The sequence below is a fragment of the Carettochelys insculpta genome, chromosome 29 (assembly GCF_033958435.1).
Source record: "Carettochelys insculpta isolate YL-2023 chromosome 29, ASM3395843v1, whole genome shotgun sequence".
NCBI lineage: Eukaryota > Metazoa > Chordata > Testudines > Carettochelyidae > Carettochelys > Carettochelys insculpta.
Window position 1 is genome coordinate 11,901,338 of NC_134165.1, and position 24,948 is coordinate 11,926,285.

A 24,948-nucleotide genomic window follows, 5' to 3' on the forward strand; every position below is an offset into this window, starting at 1 on the left:
CTGGGAGAGAGAGAGGCAGAGGAGGGGGCAAGGCCCTGGCGGCCCCCCCTCTCCCAAACATGGCTTGGACTGGCTGTCTCTGCCTGCGGTACTGACTCTTCTGCAAGATGCTGTGTCCTGTCAGCTAATAAACCTGCTGTTCTCCTGCTGAGTGAGAGTCACTCCTGCCTGCAGATGGGGTGCAGAGCTTGGGGACCCCAAACCCCATCACAGGTCTGTCCCATGAAAACTCATCACTGAATAAATCTTTTTGTTAGTCTCTAAAGTGCCACATCTCATATTTAGCCTGTGGTCCACCAATACCCCTAAATCCCTTCCCGCAGCATTCCATCCTCGGGAGTCCCTTCTCCTGGGTGTGTGAAACTGATTGGTCATCCCCCAGTGAAGTACTTTGCATTTGTCCTTACTGAGATACACACACATCTCCTAGGACTGGAAGGGACCTTGGGAGGTCATCCAGTCCAGTCCCCTGTCCTCTTGGCAGGATCAAGCACCATCCCTGACATCTATGTACCCCACTCCCTAAATGGCCTCCTAAAGGATTGAGCTCACCACCCTGAGTTTAGCAGGCCAATGCTCAAACCCCTGAGCTATCCCTCGCCCCCGCCCCGTTTGCCTTGGACCAATTCTCCAGATCGTTTTGTATTCTATTCTCCAAAGCACTTGCACCCTGCTCAGCTGAGACTCATGTATCTGGTCTCAGCGGGGGTGAATTGTGACAATACTGAGCGCACACCTTCAGCTCAATGTTAAGCAAGTCTTTATTTTATTTATTGCACTTCAGCATTAGACCAAAAATAAACCGTTTCTTTTCCTCCACTGCCAGGCACTAGGGCTTTTAGCAGCCATGCCCCGGGGTGGGGTTGGGGGGCATCCCTTTGCTGATATGCGCTGAGTTGGGATGGGGGATAGTTTATTTTTTTCTGTACATTTATATTTTTCAGAAAAGTGCAAAGTTACATTGCTCTTTTTAAAAAAACAAGCAACAGCCATGTAGCCAAACAGCCCAGTTCTCTCCCTCCCTTTGGCTAGCTCACTTGACAAGAGTATCAGACAATCTGAGAGCTAAGGGCTCACGTCCCTGGTGAGGCCAAGGGTTCGTGTCCCTCGTCAGGGGCCTGCAAGCCAGGTTCTCCCTACAGATGTTCTGATCTTGGCAAAGAACTAAATACAAACCAAGAGCTCCTTTCTGGGGTGCTAGTTCTCCCTGCTTGTGGGCCTTTAGGATCTGATATGTATTGAAATGCAAAGCTGGGGAGCTGTGGTCCCCAGATGTGTGTCTCTTTGAACTGTCTAAAGTGCCACCTCCCCCACACAGAACCAATCCCTTCTTCGGAGGGAGAGTTGTCTAGTGGCTGAGGTGCAGGAGTGAGACTCCAGATGTTTGGATTGCAATTGTGGTTCCGGCAAGGGACTGAGCTCTAGTGGTTAGACCACAAGGGAGGGGGGAATAGGGGTCAGTATTCTTGGGTCTGGTGGGGGGACTGGGGTCTAGTGGTGAGAGCAGGACAGGGCTGAATAGGAGCACAACAAAACAGAGCCATTTGTTTCTTTGATGGAAGTGCGGCCTCGTGGTTATAGCTGCCATTGTGGGCGACAGGACTCCTGGGTTCTGCTCCGGGACGGGACTCATGGCTTGGCAGGAAGGACTGTACGAAGCCTCACTGCCTAAGAGGGACGTGTGTGGGCAGGGGAAAGAAGCAGGAAGGTTTCATCATCTTCTCCCGCCTAGGGCTGAAATGGTCCATTATGGCAGCGATGGGCAACCTCGGCTAGCAAGTGGGCCATGCGAGTCACCCTCCTTCATCTCAGCGGGCTTGTTGATTGTCATAACCAAGACAGTCTCCGGGGAGAGGACTGTTTTGCTAACTGCACCGGCGTACCTAGAATTTGCCGGCTGCGGCGATTCAGCCGGAGCTGCGCTTTCATTGGGAGCGCCCGGCTCTCACAGTTAATATTGGATGCAGTTACACTCTGCTCGCTTCCTGAGTGCTCACTTTATGTGTGTGTCACTTCCCTAATACCGGCAGGAAAAAAACCAGCGGAATCCGGCAACCCTGCCTGTGAGCAACAGTAAGTGCAACCCTCGCAGGCCACAACAGAATCCCAATGGGCTACATTTGGCCCACCAGCATAGGCTGCCCACTGCTGCCTCATGAAATAGCCTAGGTGGAAACACCCCAGGTTCCCAGTGGGGGGAAGAAGTGATGATTAGACCCTTTCTCCTGCTTCCCTCAGTTGCTTGTAGAGGTGGAAAAAGTACCCCAAAGTTACTTGAGTAAAATGTACCGCTGCAGGGGGAGGTGTACTTAAGTACAAGTCCCCTGTGTCCCCCTCTGGAAAACTGCTTGAGTGAAATGACACACGTGGGTGTACACACACGTCACATCTTTATTGTACTCAAGTATCCAGACATGAAAGTAGCTGCACTTTTACTCAAGTAACTTTTGGGGTAATTTTTCCACCTCTGGCTGTTTGCACTTAAGATCAGCCTCTTTTAACCTTCCTCCCTCTAAAAGATTGTGTCGCACCCCGGCCTGGCTTTGCCATGACTGGTCAGCCTCTTCCAAACCTTCCCTGGAAGCCCCGATGGTGTGAGATGGTTTTTTTTAAAAAAATATCAGACAAGACAAACCACACAGCAAAGGATGTTGTAGGAGAGAGACCTGCCCCTCCGCGGCAGGTGGAAATGGGCCAGACAGGTGGTCCTACCATCTGGGAGGACGGGGATCCTTGCATAGGATTTCCTGCTTCGGTGTATCCTGTACTGCACACAGAGCGCAGCCACCGGGGCTGTTTTCTCCATAGGAGAGGGCCGGTGGTGCAAACAGAGGGTGGATGGGATAAAACAGCATGCACCTAAGAAGGAACTAGATCAAATATGAGTGGGGTGAGCTGTCTCCCCGAGATCTACCGATGCGCCATATGTACAACACGTCCAGGCTCCTTACGAACAGACTCGAACCTCAACACAATACAGAGAGTTCTATACACATAGACATAAATACACGGTGTCCGTGTTGGTGCGGTCAGCCCGGATGCCTGTTTGCGACGCTCTCCAGGCCTCACAGTGCCGCACAAACAGCCGCGTGGGAGGCGTGTTCTCTCCTCCTGAATCCGATCGCCATGTGCTGCCCATCAGCGCCAGAGCCCTCCTTCCTCATCTTCGAAAGAGCTAAATGCAGCCCAAGGCGCTGAGTCCGGGGACTATTCGCGATCCTTCTCCCCCTAGGCTCAGAGGGTGGGCATCTCCAGTGGGTTTAAGGATCGATCCGGAAGGCCAGGAGCTTCTCCGAGTGCTGGTTGTTGAGGGTCCGCAGGTCAGGAAGGCGCAGGAGGAGTTTAGGGAAGAGGGTGGAGTCATCGGGGTGCTTCTTTGTCACCAGAGTCCGCAGAGCCCGGATAAGCGTCTCCTGAAGGGTTTCCACAGCATCCACGTCTGAGATGCCGGAGCGATCTGTGAACCAGATGAACCACGACATTAATACCCAACCTGCTCCAAAAAAAAACAAAAACAAAAAAAACCTGATCCCTGCTGCAGGGGAACTTCCCTATGTGACAGCAGTAGAGGGCATATGACACACACAACAACTCACAAACTGCAAGGAGAAGATTCCTAATGCCCAGCCCTCAGCTAGGGAAGCATCTCCAGAGGGAAGGGACAGGCTGGATAAAGTGTTTAGGTGGTGGCCAAGTAGATATTTCCCTATCTCTAAGATCCATAGGTGTTAACAACTCCCCTGAGGAAATACTTGGAGGAGGCTGTCCTGTACAACTCCCAGGGCCCGACCTAGCAAACTGGCAGCAGAGCCTTTAGCAAGTGCCCAGCCTGCCCGGCCCAGCACACCTGACCTGACACACTTGGCAGAGCGAATCTAGCTGACGTCACCTGCGTGGCTCACGGCCGTGCCTGGGTAGGTCCTCTCCCCAGTGTGTTCTGCAGAGAGATCTGGGCTCTGAGATCCCCCCCCCAGCCCCCTGGTTCACACCCACCTGCCGAGACGAGGACAACGGCCATAAAGAGTGCCATCTCCTGGGCGTCCAGCGCCAGGGAGCTGAGCTTCTCGCTGAACTCAAACATGGCCTCCAGCAGGCAGCCCATGCCCATGGTGCGCAGGCTGCAGAGGGAGTAGGTCTCGCCGCTCAGGAAGGTCACCACCTTCTCCTTGGGGTTGAAGAGAGAGGAGAACCGCACCATCAGCACCTGCAGGAGGGGAGAAGGTCAGAGCTGAGCCTGCAGGGTGTGCTCGGTGCACAAGCATGGCAGGGCGGGGTGGGGTGTGGGCTGGGGAGCCACGCAATGTCCCCCTCTATTGGCGAGGCTGAGTACACAGCTTAGGAGTCAGGGCGGGGGGGTCAAAGGTCTTCATATGAATTACGCAAGCCCGGGGTGCCTGGGGACTAAACTCAATGATCCAGGGAGCCCTTCCTGTCCTCTGTTCCTATGACCCCATCGGTTAGCTCAGGAAACACTACTCCTAACAGCACCTAGGCCGTCCCTAGAGTTCGTAATCAGCAGAGCTCAAAGCAGGTCAGTATCATTATCTCCATCCCACAGATGGGGAAACGGAGGCACTGAGCAGGGAACCAGCCAGTCCTAAGCCCCAGTTTGATGCTCTAGTCACTACGTCTTCGGCTGCACAGGTTGTGGATTTGATCCCCCAACTCTGCCTTGTAGTAACTGGGATTCCCAATGGGCGATGAGGTTCCTGCTTAAGCATAGATCCGGGTGGAAAACTGAACAGCCCCGGAAGAGGCTTGTTCCTTCCACCAGAGAGCAGGGGGGCACACACATGGATTCAACGATGCCAAAGCCAGAAGGGACTATTGTGATTATATCCTGATCTCCTGGATAATCCTGGCCAGAGCATTTTTCTCAAATGTCCTGGGTTTGATCCCCATAGGAAACTTGCAAAGGGAACCCTGAAGCCACTAGGACAGCAATTTATCCCCCACCTGCTGTTTCCCACATGTAACAGACTCTATCCCCAACATGTCATGGCCACTTTGACAGCGGGGACAGAACCCATCTGAATCTTCCTGTTGCAAAAGCCCGGAGCCAGAGGAGAATCTCCCATGAGCATTAGCAGTATCGGGGCTATGACACACAGCCCACTAGTTCTGATTCCAGACAGAAGGAGACATGCACACCAAAAAGGGGGCTTGCTCCCTCTGGCAGAGAGCAGGGACGGACACACATGGATTCAAAGATGCCAAAGCCAGAAGGGACTGTTGTGATCATCGCCTGATCTCCTGGATAATCCAGGCCAGAGAATTTCTCCCACAGAACTCCTAGAGCAGATATCCAGTGACGGAAAATTCACCAGGGTCCTTGAGTTATTTCGATTAGTTATTCTCACTGTTAAAAATTTACGTCTGCTCTCCAGCCTAAACTTCTCTAGTTACTTTCCAATCACTGGCCAGCCTCAGAGCTTCCTCTGCTAGACTGACACACATGGTACAAAATATTTGTTTCTCAGGTCGGGACATATTGACTGTAAAAGTTGTGCCAATGGTTAATTGCACTCCTATAAAAATCGATGCTTTATTTCAAGTCTGCATTTGTCTGGTTCAGGGCACAGATTCAGGTTAACTGTGCTGATGGTCCCCCTCTGCCATCCTGACTCCCAGCTGTCACCCATGTTGGGTGCAGATCAGCGTTCCCTGTAAGCTGGGGGCTTGCTCAGCTGCTTGGGCTTGATTTCGATGCCATCCAGCTGATTAGCAGAACGTGCACTGCTAAGTTATTTGTTTCTGCTGGTGGTGCACATTACATGTGCCTTGGTGCCCATAAAAATTTTATTCCACCCACGGATGGAAAAGATTACAAAGAGCATTGCTGCATGTCTCTCCCTGGGGGCTGTGATACCCCCAGGTGGCATCAGCTCAGTGCCATCCAACCCAAGGTGTTGCTTCAAGCAGCAGAGGCCCCAGTTCAGGCTGGCGGGGCATCTGACTGACCTGGAAGGTGCCTGCCTTGAGGAGCATAACCTGATCCTGTTGGCAGAGCGACTGGAAGCCCGGGATGCTCTTGGCAAACTCCACCACCTCCTTGACGGCCGGCGTGAAGCACTGGGAGAACTCCTCCCACACCTGCTGGCTGCTCTTGCCGTTGCTGCAGTATGGGCTGGCATTCAGGGGGCACGCCTGGTGGGGGCAGAGTGAAGGGAGTCAGCAGTGCAGGGAGAACAAGAGGAACATGGGCCAAGCAGTACAGGGCATATGACACACACAACAGCTCACACCAGAAACCCCCCTGAAAGTTTTGCAGACCGAGGAATGAGCTCCAGATGGGGGGCGGGGGGAAGGGGGGCCTCACACCTTAATTTCAGGAGGCGGGAGAATCAGGCGGAAGAGTTCATTAACTTTGTACCGTGAGGGGGCCGGGAGCCACCGAACCGCACTGTAAATCTTGTACGTGCTCCTAGTTCCAGCAACTATGGAATCCGATCCAAACCGGGGGGATCAAGAGGAAAGAGAGCCAGATTCGGGAAGTTCAGAGACTTCCGGCTTGCCACTGGCAGGATCTGGCCCCTTAGACTGGCTGGATGGGGTCCTTCCAAAGGAGACGTGGGTGGCAGAGACAGACCCACCATGGGGGGCAGCCCTGGAGCACACCAGGGCGCAGCAGTGTCGCAGATGTCCAGCAGGGGGAGCCAACCCTTAAGAACCAAGTTGCTTCTTGGTGTCAATCCAGCCACAGATCTGGGGCCCAATCCAGAGTTGGGCAGAGTGCCCTGGACTGCCACTGGGCACCCCAAGGGTGGGGGGACTTCACTATGGGGCACGGAGGGGCAGAGTGATTCGAATACAACCATATGGCAACCGCCGAGGACTTGAGAGTTAGGAATCCTGGGTTCTGTCCCTGGCTCTGGCAGGGGAGTGGGGTCTAGTGGTTAGAGCAGGGTGAGGCAGCGGGGGCCAGGACTCCCAGGATCTCACCTCTGCTCAGACTGGGACAATCCCTCCCCATCTCCAGGCCTCAGTTTCCCCTGAGCCAGCCCTGCTCCTCACCCCCCAGGTCAGGGGTTGTGCCCCCCCCGCCGGCAACATCAGGGGTCGTGCAAGCTACTTACGATGCCTCTGCCGGTGGTGGAGCGCCAGGGGCAGGCCCTCTGGGGACTGCCCTCGGAGTAGCCGTACTCGAAGGGGGCGTAGGGCCCACCGTTGGCCAGGTAGCCGGCCTGCTGGGCCTGGTAGATGTCATTGCTGAGACGCTGGGGCGCATTGTCCATGTAGCTGGGAGCCTCCTGGGGGTAGCCGGGGAGGCGCAGGCTGGTGGAATCGTACGGCCTGTAGGCATAGCCATTGTTCAGCTGCTGGTCAGCGTAGCTCAGCGGGAGGCAGGCCTCAGCTCGCTTGCCCAGACGATCCTGCCCGCTGACGAAGATGTCATGGTAGGCCCGCGAGATGGCCCCGATGGCCTCCTCCTCCAGGGCGTCGGGGCTGGGGGGCGCCTCCCCCTCGGGCCCCAGCCCCACATCCATGGGGGCCTCGCTGAGGCTGTTCATGTAGCTCTGCATCTCATCCAGCAGGCGCTGCTTCTCTCGCTTGGGGATGCGCCCGAAGCGCACAGCTGTACCGAGGTGGGGAGAGGAGAGAGAACATGAGCTGAGCCCAGGCCAGCGGGGGAGGAGGTGGCACCAGGGGCCAGTGGCTCTCTGCGGTTGCTGTCAGGGAGCATGTTGTGCTTGATGCAGCTGGGCCTGGCTTACAGCAGAGAGTAACAATAATTTCCTGTTCTATACTGCTGTGCTCAACCCCAGAGCAGGCTGCCTTGCAGCAGCTGTGCATCTACACTGGCACACGCTGCCTGCTCCTTTTGCTGTCTGGACCCACTATAGAGCCCCCATACCTCACCCCCTTACCACAGGCTGATGTCTCCTTCCCACTCTGCCACCCTGCCTTTTGCTCAGCTCACCCCCGGTCTGGCACATCTCTGCTCCACCTCTCCATAACTAGGTCAGTGGGTCAGGAACCAAACCCCAGCCCTTAGGAGATGCACAGAGAGGCGGGAGCAGAGATGACTTCCTGCTGTAGGACTGTCCAGCCCTGATCTGCCCAAATGCAGGGCTCCCCCTAGAGCCTCCGGAGGTAGGGAGAGGGGGAAGGGTGAGATTTTTATCAACTGTGCGGCTTCCTCTCCCCCTGACCACTGGTCTCACCACCCAGGGGGTTCCCCCTACTCCTGACCTCGGGCCAGATGTTGGCTGGCATAAATCAGCAGAGACTCATAGCATTCGATGAACCTGTGCTGGTGTTAGATCATCTCCTTGGCAGGCAGCTACAGAGCCCTGAATTCTATTCCTGGTTGGAGGAGGGGAGTGCTGTCTAGGGGTTAGAGTGGGAGGCCTGGGAGTCAGGACTCCTGGGTTCTCTCCCCAGCTCTGGGAGTGGGTGGGGCCTAGTGGTTAGAGCAGAGGGAGGGAAACCAGACTGCTGGGTTGTAGCCCCAACCTTGGCGAATGGACCTAAAGGAGGAGAAAAGGGAGCCAGAACTATTCCCAGTTATAGGCAATGGGGACCTGGGGGTGGGGGAATGGAGCCAGGACTCCTGGGCTTTCCCACCAACTCTGATTTGCTATGCAGGACAGTGCCTTACCTGTGCCTCACTTTCCCCAGTGGTTAAGTTGGGGAGAGTGATACTGCCCCGCTGTTGCCCAGCTCTGAAGACCTATGGCTGATGAGCATCTTCCCCGGCCCCCATTCATCCCTCCCCAGCCCCTGGCTGAAATCAGAACAGCTCTGACCCAAGAAGATTCTCCCCCAGGAGTGCATTTCCAGCCCTGCCTCTGCTGGGTGGGGAAGGGGCCTACCACAGGGGAGGGAAGGAGCTGGCCCAGGGGTGCCCCCTCCCCACAAAGCGCCCCCAGCAGCAGCAGGGGCAGGTGTACACAGAGGGGTCTGATCCTGCACAGAAACAGGCCAATGGAAGCAGGATCGGCCCCACGCGCTGCACCTCATGAGAGGGGCAGGGTGGGAGCCCCAGGCTGGGCAGGGCAGGTGTCCGGTTCTCACACCCTCCCAGGACTCCATGGGGGCAGGTGTGTGTGGAGGGGAGGGCGGGAGGCTTGTGTCTGCTCTGGGAGCTGCTGCCATAATCTGAGCTGGGGCCGGGGCTGCCCACAGCAGCCCTGACCTAGAAACCTCCTTTCCTGCACACAGGATCCCCCTGGCCCCCACGAAGCCCCTGATGGGCTTGGAACAGGCAGGGGAGGTCTGGGGAGGAGGGAGCAGCCTGGGGTTCTCTCCTCAAACATCCGCCCTTATCCCCTGCTCCCCATCCCTGCCCCTTTCCTCCCCCCACCCCCACCTCCCTTCCCCACCCCTCACAGCTGCTGTGAGCCTGGATAACACCCAGGGCCTTTCCTGCCCTCCAGCCCCGGCAGCTGGGGTCTTGGGGGGGCCCTGGAGGCTGCTGCTCAGTCCTGGGGTTCAGCCCCTTCACGGCCCCCGTGCCTATGAGGATCTGGCCAAGGGAAGCAAGATCCCTGGGCTGTTTCCCCTCTCTGAGCATTTACAGGACAACACGCTGGCCGGTCGGCAGCACCCAGTCCCAGCTGTCCCTGGGGGATGGCAGCTAAGGCTAAGCCGGATGGGAGCCCGGCCCTGGGTGTCGATGGTGCTGAGATCCACGGGGCTGGGTCTCACCTATTCCTGGCCCAGCCCAGCCCAGAGCCGGACCCCTGGGGGCAGGGAAGAGGGAAACCTGGGGAGCCCAGGGTCCCAGTCGAAGCAGTCCAGGTGGTGCCAGTCACAGCCCACCGCTGTGGTCTGATTCTGGTCCCTGCCCTGATCCGTCTCCACCCTCCATCTCCAGCCTCCCCCAGCCGTTCTGAGCACACTAATGCTGACGAGCCGTTTCCAAGCCTAACGAATCCATCCCGAGCAGAGGGGAGAAGCCAGAGCCATTCATCACAGTCTGGCCCTGGCCACAGCCTCCCTCCACACCACTGGCCCCCCCATCCCATCCTAACTCAGAGCCATAAATCACCCAGCAGAGAGCTCCCATTTGTCAGCCAGGGCAGCTGCTGAGCTGGCAGAGCAGGAGGGAAGCAGCCTGGCTGCCTCAGGGGTGTGGGGTCCTGCTGGGGGGGGGGCGGGGCCCTGGCCTTTCGCCCCAGCCACCTCCCCCATCCCCAGCTGCATCCGAGGTGGGGCTGCTGGGGAAAGGGGGTTTGGTGTTGGCTCAGAGGCAGTCAGCCCAGTGCAGAGACCCTGGGCCAGGGTCAACGCACAGGAGCCTGTGGGGCTGGGTTGGGCACCAGCAGAGCTGTGAGGAAGGGGAGTGAGGGCAGATGGGGTGGCAGTGGGTCGGGATTGAGTGGGTGGAGCCCAGGGCTGGGATAGCCAGTGGGGCTGTGGGGCTGGATTAAGGGGCACCAACAGAGGTGGGGGGAGCAAGGACTGGACTAGCGGGGGACTGGGGGTCAGGATAGATGGGGGTGTGGGGGAGCCCAGGGCTGTGAGGGGTGGAGCTGGGGGCTGGCTAGAGGGGTAAGTCAGAAGGGGGCTGGTGGCAGACATGATGCTGGCCATGTTCAGGGGCAGACCAGGCCTTGGGGTGGAACTATGGGTCAGGACTGAGGGGCACCGGCAGAGCTGTGAGGGGGTGGGACCATGGGTCAGGTAGAATGGTAAGCCGGGAGCAAGCTGATGGCAGATGCACCATGGGCCATGTCCCAGGGCAGACAGGCTGTGCAGCGAGTGGGCCAGGAGAGGCAGCAGGTGGGGGCAGGAGGTCAGGAGAGGTGGGGGCAGGGGCAGGGGTGGGGGCGGGAGGGCAGGAGAGGCGGGGGCAGGGGTGGGAGGCCAGGAGAGGCGGGGGCAGGAGGCCAGGGGAGGCGGAGGCCAGGGGAGGCGGGGGCAGGGGCGGAGGCGGAGGCCATGGGAGGCGGAGGCAGGACCCCCGCGCTCACCATCGTGGGACATGCCGACGGCCACGCACTTCTTGAAGCAGGGGTGGGAGGCCAGGGGAAGCCAGGGCGGGTACGGGGCAGGGGCGGGAGGCCAGGAGAGGCAGGGGCAGAGGCGGTGGCGGGAGGCCAGGGGAGGTGGGGGCAGGGGCGGAGGCGGGGGCAGGACCCCTGCGCTCACCGTCGCGGGACATGCCGACGGCCAGGCACTTCTTGAAGCGGCAGTGCTGGCAGCGGTTGCGGTTCATGCGCATGATCGTGCAGTTCTCGTTCTTCACGCACATTTTGTAGTTGATGTTCTGCTGGATGCTGCGCCGGAAGAAGCCCTGGAGGGGGCGGCAGGGTGAGGAGTCAGTGCCAGGCCAAGCCTGCCCCTCCTGCGCCCCCTGCGCTCCCCTCCAGCCCCCCGCCCGCTCAGCCTGGGAGCACTGGCAATGGGCCCCCCTCAGAGCTGAGCTGTGATGGGTCGTCAGGGAGATGGCCCCATGGAGACGCCGTAGCTTCCAAAGAGGCTCCATCGCCCGGGCCCCCTGGCCTTGAAGCCCCGCCCCTGGCCCCGCCTCCTCACCTTGCAGCCCTCGCAGGCGTGGACACCGTAGTGGAAGCCGGAGGCGATGTCTCCGCACACCTTGCACAGCAACAGCATCCCGCCCGTCTCTGCAAGGGGGGGATGTTAGCATCACACTCCTCCGCCCTCCAGCCACCCCACTGCAGCCCCCCCAGGGGAGAAGGAGAAGCCTGTTCTGGGAAGAGCTGGTGGAGCTGGTTGTCAGCGCTCCTGGCTCCCGTCCCTCGCAGGGGGAGGGCAGCGGGTTCCAATGGCGAGAGCAAAGGGTGTTGCCAGTCAGGATTCCTGGGTTCCACTACTGAGTTGCCGTCCCTTTCCCCACTCCTTGCCTCAGTTTCCCCAGGGGGGTGATGCCAGCGAGTGCCCTGGTCACTTACTAGTGAAGGTGCCGGTTACTCCGTTCTGCTTGGCCATGGCAACGCGGCTCTGGGTGGGGGGCGACTGGCCCTTGCTGGGGTACCTGACCCCCTCTGGGAACTGGAAGGCCACCTTGGGTGAGGCCGGCGAGGTGGCGCCCTGCAGCTTGAGGGCCCCGATCTCAGTCAGCGTCAGCTCCTCCAGCGACGAGGGCAGGGAATGCTGTGGGGATGGAGCCAGGTACCCGCCGGATGGGCTGCCTGGGGTGGGGCTGGAACCAGCTGTGGAGCCCACATAGAGGATCACACCACCTGGGGGCGGAGAGAACGGAGGGGGAGGTCAGAGGGGGAGCTGGGCTTGAGCCCCACTGCAGAGAACAACCGGGCTTAGAGGGTGCTCAGGTCTGCAGCTCCCTGTTGCGGGGGACCCCACCCCCAGGGTTTGGGCCTGCCGGGGCGTAGCCCTGATTGGGGCAGGGCTGGATGTTTGGGGCAGGGATGGGGGAGTGTTTTCCTGCGTGACACAGGGCAGGGAGATCGCTGTGTGACTGACAAATGCCATCACATGCAACAGGGCAGATGCAGCCTCCAGATCCCCCCCACCTCCCTCGGCTTCCCCTGGCCATAAACAGCTGGAAGGGACAGGACTAGCTCCAGCGCCCCCCCCCCCCCCCCCCGGCTGGGACATGGGGGGATCAGAGCCCTCTAGAGCCAGCCCAGTGTCTCACGTGGAGCGGCAGAGTGGGGATGGAGGAGGGGGAATCGCCAAGCCAGCCTGGGACGTGCACACACGGGTGACGAGCAGCCCTGAGATGGGGCTGCGGGGAATGTGGGGCAGTGAGCCACGTGCGGTGGAAAGTAGGGCAAACGAGCAGGTGACAAAATGCAAGCCCGGGCCACCCTTCTGGGAGCCAGCCCAGGGTCCGGGGGTATGGCCGGGGGTTGTGCCAAGATTCCCAAGGACGCCGATTGCTGCTCCTAGCATGCAGAGCTGCCCTGGCCGGAGTAGGGGTGGGGGGCTTTGCCAGCTGCAGAGATTGCATCTCCCCCAGGCCCCATCCTTAGCAAGAGCTCTGAGTCAAATCCAGCTCGTACGCTCAACCCCCAGCCCCAGGCTCTGCCCTCGACCCTGAATCTACACCCACGAACCCCCTTCCTGCCCACCCAGTCCTGCATGGGCCAGCAGGGGAGAGAGACCCCCCCAACTCAGTCACACCAGGATTTTCTGGAGGTAGCACAGGGAGCTTGGGAGGAGACCTCGCCCCCTCGTGCATGTGCGTGTACACACGCACGCCACACGGACACGTTTCTGGTGACCTATATCAGTAAAATAGCTGCGCTTCTGACTCAAAGATCTGAGCTCATTATTACTGCAAATGGCAAGAACCGGTTTCTCCACAGCAGCAACTGCCGTTTGCTCCCTTCTGAGACAGCCCAGAGCTTTTAAACCCACCAACATCCAAAATAAGCCTCCCCACTCCCTGCATTTTCACGTGTTGCCCTGGTGATTTTAAGAAGGCCTGATCCAGCCTTTTAACCCAGCCGGTGCTGTGCTGACTCAGCCCCATGCCGCCCACATATCAGCTCAGAGCAAATATCTAGAGCTGAGCCCTTCTCTCATGGTCTGCTCCCCTGAAAATTAGGGGGTGAATCTCAGAGAGGCCTGTTGCTGGAGCAGCAACCTTGCTGTGCAGGACGGGCGGAGGTGATAGGCTAAACCAGCCGGAGGTTTACCCCGATCATGCTCCCACGCCATCTTCAGCCGTTTCTTTTGGCCAGGGGGCAGAGAGAGGTCAGGCTGCAGTTGGGGTCCGCTCCAACCCTGCCCCGGGTGCAAAACAGCCACACGCCAACCTCTTCCTCTCCTCCCATTCGGTGCCTGCCACTGCCAAAGAAGACTCCAGCTCTGTTCTTTCGGCAGCCACTGGGTTCCATTTGGGTACCAGAGCTGGAGCACCCTTGCTCCATCCTAAAGCAGGGAGATCCCGCCCCCCAAATGAGCCCCCGGGCCTCAGCAAGGAATACCCATCAAGCTAGGGGCTTGCACAGTGCCGAGCCCGCTCCATGCAAGAACCCCTTTATATCCCGCACTGCTCCCCGACCTAAAGCACAGGTGCATTGCAGCTCCAGCCCCGTTCCTAGGCGGTTCCCCAGACCAAAGGCTCATCTCCATGGTGCTGGGCTGTGCAACCCCTGCCTCACCCCTGGGCTCCCCAGTTCCCGGGGCTGGAGAGCCCCATCAAATTCTCCGCCCCGGGGCTCCCTGGGCAGAAAGCGCTGGCAGCCGGGTAACAGTCAGCTCCCACCCTGAGCCCCACACAGCGCTCCCTGATGGAGTAGCTGGGAACACCCAGCCAGCCAGCACAACTGCCCTGCTCTCTACAGTGCCCCCTGCCGGGAGGGCGTGACACTGGAATAGCCAGGACCCCCCGCCCCAGCCAGGGCTCCTGCCCCATCTCCTCCAGCGCCCCCTGCTGGGAGAGGCTAGAGGGCAGCAGCCCAGTGCAAGTTTTAGCACCTCGGATTCAAATCCACCCTGGCCGCAGACATGAGCAGGCTGAACCCTTGGCCGGACAGACAGATGGACACAGCTTTTCCGGGCGTGCAGACACAAGGGTGCCTTTCCCTTGGCAGGCTGGGGCTTGCAGGAGGCTTCAAAAGCAGTGGGAGCTGGGTCAGGGATCCCCTGTTCTCCTGGCTCCCACCCCACCAGATTCCCCCTTGTCACCCTCCCCCGGCCCCCGGGGTCTTCCTTATAAACTGAGCACTTCAGCTGCTGCCCAGAAGACACCCAGGGGCTGCCCAGCAGAGTAGCAGACAGACCCCAGCTGGCAGTGCGGGAGACTAGGGGTGGTGCGTGGATGCCCATGCCTAGGTGCACGGAACTAAATTTATTCTGCCCATGCATGGAAAAAAATTGGAACCCCCCCAAAGCCTTTATCCCTGGGGGGCCCAGGCTGCCAGCACCTGACCCCCAAATCCTTAAACAGAGAGGCAGCCGGAGGGTGGGAGAAAGGGAGATGGGGGGCGCATGGGGGGCAGTGAGCAGGAGAGAGCAGGACTGGGGCACAGTGGGGACAGGGGAGGGCGGAGGGGGCAGCAGAGGACCCGCCCCGCCCCCCCGCCCCCCTTGCCGCAATCAGGTCACGGCTGGCACGTGTCCGCCCGGGGCGAGCAGCGGGCGGGCGCAGCGCCAGCCCCGGGGACACCTGACCGGCTGCTCACGTGGCTGCGGCGGCCCCGATCGCTGGGGCGGGGCGGAGGAGGGGGGGGTGCCACGGCTGCCGCTAAACACGGGGAGGGGGCGGGGACCGGCAGCAAAGCGCCGCGTGCAAATGCGGGGTGGGGGGCGGGGGGATCGGCTGAGCAGGACAGACGGACGGACGGACAGGCCGGCGGCATCTCAAAGCCACCCGACCTCTTTCCCCCCTCCCACGGTGCCGAGCGAGGGGGAGGGAATAGAACCCAGGAGTCCGGCTGCCAGCCCTGCCCCCCACCCCCACTTCCCTGCTGGGGTCTGAAAGGGAACCCAGGAGTCCTGGCCGCCCTTCCTTTGCCCAGCTCCCTGCACTGTGAACAGAACCCAGGAGTCCTAGCTCCCCGAGCCTGCTCCCCGCACTAACCACTAGTACCCGCTCCCCTCCCAGGTCCCAGACAGGAAGGAGAGCCGGACAGCGTGTTTTCAAAAATTAACCCTTTAGGATTTCTCGTGGCATTAAGGGCAAAACAAACCATGGCAGTGGGGGGAAAGGGGGCAGATCTGCCCACACCCCTCAGTGCTGGGGTTAACCACTACCATGCTGGGTTTGGCAGGCTGGCAGCCAGGCGGGTGCTCCCATCAGTGTGTGGCCTTGACGACATTCCTGCAAAATCTCAGAAACGCTTTACACGGTTATTCTGCAGCAAGTGTCAAATCCCCTGGTCCCCTTCAGCAGGGGTCTGACCGGCACTCCGTGCCACAGCCCCACAGTGGTCCAAGCTATATTTGGGGGACCCATCAGCCTGCTGGAGTTAACGTCTTCTCCAATGCTCTGCAGCGGGTTTCTTAAATCAAGCTGAAGTTCTGGGGTGACCCAGCGGGCTGCTGGGGCTGAAGCTGAGCCACTGGGTTTGTCTCCAGACCCCGCCGCTGGGTCCCAGGCTCCGATACAGCTGCCGGGCTCTGAGCCTGGCTGTGGAGCTAGCTGCTGGAGTCTGGATTCTGACATGGAGGCACAGGCTGGGTTTCCAGTTTGGATGCAGAGGCTGGGATCTAAGGTTACAGCTGGACCAGTATTCCCTCTAGTTTTTTTCCATACGGTGCAGAATAAATTTTGTTATATGTGCACCCAGGCATGTGTGGATGTGCCCCACTAATAGAAACGCAGGCTGCCACCTCTGGGTGCTCTGCTAATCAGCTGGGCGGCACCTGAATCTCCCACTCGTTCCATTCCGGGTTCCGGGTCGCCCTCAGGACTTTCCACAGGGTGTTTTCTAAGGCTGTGCACTCCTAACCGAGGAGCTGGACCGAGAAGGGTGGCTGAGTAAACACAGCACTCTTCAGGGCAGTAGCCGAGCAGAAGAGCCCAGCTGTCCTGAGTCCCAGCTCAGTACTGTAGCCACTAGGCCACACTGCCTCAAAGCTTCCCCGGCTCTTCCAACGCAGCCGTTTGCAGCGCTATGGGTGCCTCCCACCCCAGAGCGGCGATCAGCACAACAGCACCGTCCCAGCCGGGCTCAATTTGCAATCGAACCCGGGGACCTGCTGCTTTCGGAGAAGGGAAATCGTGGGAAATAAAAGCCCCATTGCCACCGGGGCAGAGATTCCAGCAGAGGCGCCAGAGCCGGGAAGGCAGCAGAGGGGACAACGCCAGCGTGTGTTTCACCCGCACCAAGGAAGGAAGCGGGGGGAGATCAATCATGAAGACACCTTCTCCTCCACGCTGCGTTAGAAGCAGCTGCTGTACCTGGTGACCTGAATTCTCCTGACAAAGGCAAATCCCATTGCGCTCTCACACCTATATATAAGGCATGTCACACTCTGCGGCTTCTCCAGCAGCCAGGGGAGGCCTCGTATGTTGCACAATCAAAGCCAGCCTGCCAGCCTTTAAACCCCATTATCCCCTCTCGCTTCAGATGCGGGAAGCCAAAACCAATTCCCTTTTACAGGGAGGGGATTTTGGAATTATTGAGGGGCTGAATCCCTGCCTCCCTCTGCAATCTCTCCCGAGCTGCAGCCAAATATCCACCCCCTCCCCCAAAAGACTCAGAAACAAATGTCGGTTCATGGATAAACAAACAAGGGCCATTTTAAACCCCATCTCAGTGATTCTGCATCCTGCACTGTTGCAGGGGGAGTTTTTGGACACTGCAATTCCCATGAAGTTTGGGGTGAAGTGGGAAAAGCAGGGCTGAAAATCACCCTACACCGCCCATGTCCCTTCTGCCTGTGTGTTTTCCATGCTGGGAAATCCTCGGATCTCTTCAGACCCAGAGGCAGCCTGCTTTTCAGAGCATCGCACGCGGCTCTGTCACAGATGGGGAGCCGGAAAGTGGGTCAGTTTCACCCACAGTAAAATAACCTGTTGTTGCATCGGGTGGCTGGGGTTCCCAGCTTGTTGCCGCATCGGGTCCCAGGTTCCCAGCTTGGGGCTCCTCTCTGTTTAAGGCAGCCCAGGAGCGAACCAGGAAATTTGGTGCTAAACCTCCAGGGCCTTGGAATTTGATATGGGGAGTCAGGGGATGGATCTGGGTTTCCTGACTCCAGCAGAAGTCAAGACACAATCAGGCTCTTCCTTCCTTCCTGCTATTCCTTTCCATATCCCCGGGTGCTGCAAGGAGTTGGGGTGCAGGTGAATTCCCTCTGCTCCACCCTTCCAGACCAGAGGCTCCAGCTGGGGGCACAAACCCCGTTAACTTCCTCGACTTGCACAGCTTTTCCCTAACGCGGCTTAACTTTTACCCTGTAACAGCTTCTTTCAGTTCAGAACCTCCCATCACAGGGGCTGCACTTCAGCACACATGAGCCCTGGGCCCTGCCCAGGACACCCCTGGATTTCAGGGGCATCGAACGTCCAGCTCCAAGGATCATGCCTGGCACAAGCCTGTTTGCAAACGTCTCAGGTGCCACAGCTCTGAGCAACTTCCTGCAGAACAAGGACAAGCTGAGGCCTGGGGGAAACAGCTCCCCCCTCCCCCGCCGCCCCCGCAAGATGGGATGCTGCATCTCTGCATATGGCAAAGTGTAAATAAATGAGATTACCCAGAAAGGGAACACGCGTCTAGTAAAGGACTTAGCTGCTGCGCTGCCAGGAGACACTAGCTACTCGTGCAGGCTTTAATCTTCCAGCACGTTCCTTCACCAGTGGAGCGAGGGGCGGAGGGAGGCAACTGCCTCGCACTTTTTTTTGGCTTAAGTAGGTTAAGCATCTGTGGGCTGGCTGGAGCTTCCGAACAGGCGTGAGTCTGGGAGCACAGTCAGCAGGACGAGCCAGGCCTGCAGAGCTCCAGCAGCCATCAGCTGTTGCACGGCCAGGGGAGAAAGGCAGGCAGCGAGGCTCCACAGCTCTCCGGGGCTGGGCTGTTATAGAGGTGGGTGGGAGATTCCTGTACAAACAGCTGCCACGCTCCAGCCCAGAGGCGGCTGCATTTCAGCAGAGGGCGAGTGATGCCGGGTTGTCTTTTTGTTTCCTTTTTGCACCGTCAGGGAGCAGGAAAAGCCAGCCGCTGAGCTGACAGCCCTGCCTTGGCTTTGGCCATCTCTTGCACTGGGCAGCTGCCGCCAGGGAAGGAAAGTCCTCCTTCCTTAGAGCAGCAGGGGAGCCTATGCCACAGGAGGCCCCATTTAGTTGGGCTTACAAGGAGCATGAGGGCACAGGGACAGGCTGTGGGGCTCTATGAGGGTGGCTTGGGCAGTCACCGTGCAAAACTTCCCCGAGCTCATGAGCGGATAGGGTGCCAATAAGCGGGGCAGCTGAATTCCCCAATTTTGGACCCAACTCAGCATCCTGGCTCCTCCCGCCGTGCGTGGTGCTGAAGTTCGGACCCGGCGCCAGGTACCAGAAGGCTCCCGTGAAGGAGTCAGAGGCCAACTGTGTTTCTTCTGCTTCAGCATTTCCTTCCAAGCAGGGATGGACCCAAGGCCCACCACCACTGCTCCTACCCCAGGGGTTGGGGAAGAGGCTGCAAACAAAGACTGATGCAGGGCCCTGAAAGCGCTTTATCCCGGTGACTAGTCTTACCCCGGCTGGCGCAGAGAGGGAAACTGAGGCACCGGCCAACCCACTAACAAAGCTGCCAAGAGGCTCCAGGCCCGTGCTCTGCGCAAAGGGCCCGGCTGCTTCCACTTCTGGCCCTTGATTTTGTGGTTCGCAGCCCTAGCAGAGAAGAAAAAGATGTTTGGAGGGGCAGTGTTGAAGCCCCCTGGGCCCAGGGCAGGGGGATAAAAGAGCAAGAGAGAACCAGAGAGCTCCCCTGGGCAGCTTGTTTCCCTCCAGCTCCCGTGTGTGATCTCCAACGACAGCTATTTTCAGGGATGCAGAGGGTGAGGCCAGAAGGTGCCACTTCGATCATCTAATCGAATCCCCGCATGGTGCGATCCAGAGACGGTCCTCCAGCCAGGCCCACATCTCCTGGGCAAGAGACCCCCTCCACACACACCACCGGGATCCCTGCATGGCTAGGCCAAAACCCCTCCCCCACAATCCCTGCATGGCCAAAACCAGAGATCCGCATCCCCGAGGGATCCCCCCATTCCGCCCACATCTTGGCGTTGAGCTAGGACACAGGTTCGGACATTCACGGGCTGGAACCAGGTGTGTCTTCATGGCCAGGCAGAGCCAAGCAAGAGGCAACCCCTCCCCTTCGCCTGGGAGACAAGAGGGCTTTTCCAGTTGCCATGCAAACAAGACAGCCTAAGTAACCGCAACGCCCCCTCCTTTTTTCTCTCTCTAGGGCCGACTTCTCTGCCTACCCCAATTCAGTTCCAGCCCGAGATCAGCCTCCCTGGCACCTGTCTGCAGACAAGCTGCAGAGAGAGCAAATTAGGTCAATGTCACTGGGAGGGTGGAAAAGACATAATGAAGTGACACAGCCACCGGGTGGGTGGAAGGGGCAGTTGGCAGCCTAGAACTACCCCACTTTGTGCCTAATCCCCCTCCCTCCCGCTGCCTGGATAGCTCCAGGAGGGGAGACAAGCCCCCCGTGTCCCTCCACCATCAAAGAGCCCTGAAAAAAAGCATGTGCAGAAATCCCCTCTAGATAACAGTCAAGCCAGGTGGTTTGCTTCAGCACCCTCCCAGGGAAGAAATCAGATGTTTAGGGTCCCCTGGAGAGATTTATTTCAAGCACTGGCTTTCCCCTTCCCCCGACCCCTGAATCTCCCCCCTAATTAACGTGCTGATTAGTGAAGGAGGAGAACGCTCTGGGTGCATCAAGCAAGAACGGCCAAGCGAGCCAGGGGCTTTACTGGTGTCTGGGAGGATCGGGCACTGCTAGCAGGCAGGGCAGGCGCTCTGTGTCGGCACGCCTGAGCCATTGGTATGCAGGAGACACAGAGACTAGGCTGAGGGCTTTGACGTGTGCAATTCATCAATGCTGAGAGTCGAAAGGGGATCTAGCGCTTCGCTGGGCCTGGGCAGACTTGGCTTCTAGTCCCAGCTGTGCCACTGCTCTAGGCAAGTCAGCGACTTGCTCTGTGCCTCAGTTTCCCATCCCAGGATTTGTTTATTTAGATCGGGGACTGGGTGGCTCTGTCTTCCTTAGAGTGTGCCAGGTAGGGATGGGTAAATCTGTAGATTTCCACTTCTGTCCTCCAAGAGCTTCCTCCAGCAGTGGGTGACAGGGCACCTCCCATCTTCTCTAGGGGCTGGACAAGGAAACAAGCCACTTACCCAGGGAGCTGGCTGTAATAATAAGGCAGAAATGAGCAGTGAGTGCATCCCAGCACCCATGCTTGGCCAGCCACCCAGGAGAGATTAAAGGGCCACCCAGCTGATTAGCAGAGCGCCCACAGCCTGTGTTGCTTTTGGCGGTGCACATCCATACAGGCCTTGGTGCATGTAAAAAATTTGTTCCACCTGCAGACAATAAAAATTAGAGGGAACCCTGCCCAGCAGCATAAAGGCCTGACTCCTGGGGCCTCAAAACAGGTCTTTTGGGATCATGCCTGGGGATGTATCCAGCACTAATAAAGGCCCTGACCTGGCAATCCGTCCCTACTCAGCCTGCGTGCTTCACATATGCTCACTGAGTGTGGGTGCCTGAGACCCTTCTCACATGCAGCCCAGCCCACATGGATATCGGTATCGGATGGATGACCCACGCACTGTCACTTTGGTTCTTCCAGAAGCTTAGGCATTCCCGGGACATTACACCCCCAAGAATTACCTGCACGCCCCCCCCGCCTCGCTGCTATGGGATGTGCCACAACAGGGCACACACAGCAGGCTCAGCCAGTGGAGAATGCCGTCCAGACCAACTCACCATCAAAGCCCTGAGATTAACCCTGTGCCTGTAGGAATCCCCAATCCAGATTCAGAGGGGTGCGTGGGCACCACGACCCACCACCTGCTGCCTCTCATCTGCAGGGCGAGGGACAATGCCTGGGCAGCAGGTGTGCCTGCGAGCCTCGGTGTTGTCAGAGATAGGTGCAGCCCAGAGCAGGAAAACGAGAGGCGCTGGAGTTTGCAGCCAGGGGAGGATGGAATGAGACGCAGCAGACGACCAGGATTTCAGCTCACCTTTCCTCGGCTGTTTTGATTCTTTCTAAAGCCAACTCTTCACCCAGCACACAAGCGCGCCTGGCACTGGGGAGCGCTATAAGGAGGACGGTCCCTGGGAGTGGTAGCTCTGCTTGGGGTGCAGGAGGCAGTCATCCCAGCCATGAGCACAGCCTGGGGATTTTACTGACAGCACAGAGCGGTGGCTATCTGGTACCACTACAAACCCACTATCCTGATGTATCACAAGCCAACTTCCTTGGTAACTCTTAGGAAGGGCCAATTAAAAGGCCGGTCCAACTGCAACAAAAGCAGGTCCTGCCCTGGGCAAGTCACTGCCCTGCTCTGTGCCTCAGTCTCCCCTCCCACACTTTGCCTGTTTAGATGTGGGGCAGTGTCTTTCTGTTTGTTCACAGTGTGTCAGGCACAGTGGTAGATTTCAGCTCCCATCTTCTACGAGCTCCTGGCACCAGCGGGCGAATGGGCTTCTCCCCTTTCTGTAGGTCCCCATCACCGAACCGTCCCCACTTTACAATCCTTAGCAGCGTTAATGCTCCCCATGAAGAAGGGCTAGCTCACCCCCTTTCTACAGATGGGGAAACTGAGCTTCAGATGGATTAAGTGAGGTGCCCGAGGTTACCCAGTAAATCGGTGGCAGGGCTAGGCAGAGAGCCCAATTTTCTAGGTGCCTCTCCCAACACACTGACCTCTTGCCTACTCCAGGAACAGGGAACAGCAGCTGTGACTAGTAAGATAGGCACATCTGAGGCTGCAGTGGAATGTGTCCAAGACCTTGAACTTCACGTGACCCCCCAAGGAGAAGATTGCTGGCTCAGCCTCATAAACCAGATCTGTCAAGGACAGGCTGGTGAGCTCACGCTCCAGCTCACCGGGGTTTAAGAGCCTGACTGGGGGCGGGGACGTACGCATGCACGCACTCATGCACACTCAGGCCTCTCCTCCCACTGGACACGCTCTGAGTCACGGCCCTGAAGAGCAATTTCCCCAGGGAGCCTCAGGCACGTGCGGCTCAGCCAGAGTGAAGTCGAGGCCCGAGAAGGCCCAGCGGCCTAGGGGAGGAGTACCGCATGGCCGTGTCCGGGAGCTGCCCCATGGCACGACAGGAGGTCACTACGGCAATGTCGAAAGGTAAACGCAATCCAACATGATGCAGCTACCATGGCAACCAGGAGCTTCAGAGGGATGTGACACGGCTCCACAGCCCCGTGACATCGGGCGTGACATCGCCACGACACCCCTGACATTGAGAGTAACATCCCCCTGGAGGCCTGGCATGACATCATCAATGCACCCCATGATATCAGGCATGACATCACCCTGGCAGCTGGTGTGACATCATCAATGCACCCCATGATATCAGGCATGACATCACTCTGGAGGCCAGGCATGATATCACTGATGTGCCCTATGATATCGGGCATGACGTCACCCTGGAGGCCTGGCGTGACATCATCAATGCTCCCCACCCCCGATATCAGGTGTGACATCACCCTGGAGTCCCCGTGTGACATCATCAGGCACCCATGCAACTGCCAGTGATGTCACCAAGCAGCACAGAGAGACATCCACGCTGCCCCGGCCACACTCTTCGAACAGCGCCTTGTGGATGCCCTCTCCCGCTCCACCAACCCCCAAACACCGGAGCCAGCCCCACAACGAGCACGCGGTGTCCCCAGCTGGTTCTGGGGCCTCTCGGGAGGGAGAGATTTTGATATTTCAGAGGGACCCGTTACACCTTAACGACCTCAATTCCTTCCCGTGCTGCAAGCTGCTAAGGAGCGATTTACGCGGGAGGATTGAATGCAGGGGGGGATTCCCTGTCCCGGAGGGGAGGGGGTCACCGTGCCCTGGCACACGGCAGGGGGAGCGCCCATATGAACTCTGGTGACAAGCCACAGGGCAGCAGCTTTCGCCGAGGGGCTACTGGCGAGGCAGGGGGCCGATCTGCCTTGTATTATCCCCCCTTCCCACGGGCACATCCTGCCCCCGATCAATGTGTGCCACCCACATCGCTGGTGGAAATGAAAATGGCGACTGCTCCTGGCCCCCGCATCTCAAACCACTCGGACTCCCAACCCACGAACCTCGGCTGCCCCCAAACTCCCCATTACTAAGCCAGTGAGTTGTCTCCTGCCTCGCCCACCCCGTCCCCAGCTGGCCAGCTCCTTCTGAGAAGAGGGCTGTGTCTGTTGGGCCTTGGTGTCACACACCTTGGTTTGCTCGGGTCCCCTGGGGGGCGGATGGCCGGAGACAGGCTTGCAGGCTCTCTGCCATCAAACAGCAGGCCACACCAGGACCAGTTCGCATCCTCCCTCTGCCTGCATCCACCGGCTCCCTTCTTTCGCCCCAGAACTCACCCCCAGATTAAGCCCCCGCCCCCGAGTTTTCCCCTTTGCGATTTTCCAGCCGTGCAACGCAATCCAAAGATACTACCAGCCTCTAAAACCACCACCTGCCTCTAACCCCCCACGCGGGTTCTGTGCAGAGAAGGGCTGTGAAGCAAAGCGGGGGAGGGATATTCTGATTTACTTCACCCCCTGTCCCTCACCCCTGAGCTGCAGCAGAAAGAAAAATCGCTTCTTTATCCGCCAGCCCATTCTGGAAGCTGCGGGCGCATCTTTGCAGTCCAGCAGCTCCGAAATCCCCAGGTGCCTCAGCTGCATGTCTGCAGCCTCCCCACCCCGCAAGCCGCCCCTAACACATCCCACGCCGGCCCCCGTGATGCTGAAGAGTTCGCAGGGGAGAAGGCTGTTCTCTTACCAGGACTGTTATCCATGCCGAGGCCTGTCTCGCTCGAACTCGATTTCACCTGGGCCCTTTGGGGACAGCCGGGACTCGGGGGGGGTCTCGCCTGGAGCTGCCCCGCTTTCTCCTCCGCTGCTCCGGGAGGCGGGTTCACCCCTGAGCCGCCAGCTCCCCCAAGGCCGGCGGGTTCGCGGAGGCAGCCCCGGCCGCGGGTGGTCACTTCCACGTGCGTGGCACTGGGGCGGCTCGCGGGGGCAGGGTGGCCGGCTGGCTCGGGGGTTCGCCAGCGCGCGGTGTCGAGCCGGGAGGAGAGCGGAGGAGTGGGGCGCCGGCCCGCCCGAGCAGACGGCTCATGCGTTGGCTGCATGTGACACGGTCCCAGCCGTGCCCCACTGACACACATTTCGGGCGAGGAGAAAAGGCGGCGCCGGGCTCCGCAGAGCACATGGGCAGGGGGAGGAGCCGGGGGCGAGTAAACACGCCGGGTGAGCTCACACTGCAGCACGCCCCGCGCAGCCGCCGGCGCGCCCGGAGCCGGGAGGGGGCGGCCCAGCGCCGTCGGGGGGAGCCGCGGGGTGCGGCGCGGCTCGGCCCGGCCCGGCCCGGCCCCGCCGGCAGGGGGCGTCCCCGGGGCGGCCAGCGCT

General features: G+C 59.1%; 1 protein-coding gene across 1 annotated transcript; it reads right to left on the reverse strand.

Moving 5' to 3' along the window:
• Positions 1 to 757: 757 nt before the first annotated feature.
• On the reverse strand, positions 758 to 24,741 carry LOC142003031 (nuclear receptor subfamily 1 group D member 2-like). The gene is made up of 8 exons (XM_074979646.1): positions 24,320 to 24,741; positions 11,862 to 12,152; positions 11,485 to 11,573; positions 11,098 to 11,242; positions 7,077 to 7,576; positions 5,962 to 6,147; positions 3,994 to 4,204; positions 758 to 3,457 (listed from the first exon to the last, which is right to left on the reverse strand). Exons 1-8 carry the CDS (start codon positions 24,705 to 24,707, stop codon positions 3,261 to 3,263), a joined length of 2,007 nt encoding a protein of 668 aa, XP_074835747.1. The 5' UTR covers positions 24,708 to 24,741; the 3' UTR covers positions 758 to 3,260.
• Between the last annotated feature and the right edge of the window lie 207 nt (positions 24,742 to 24,948).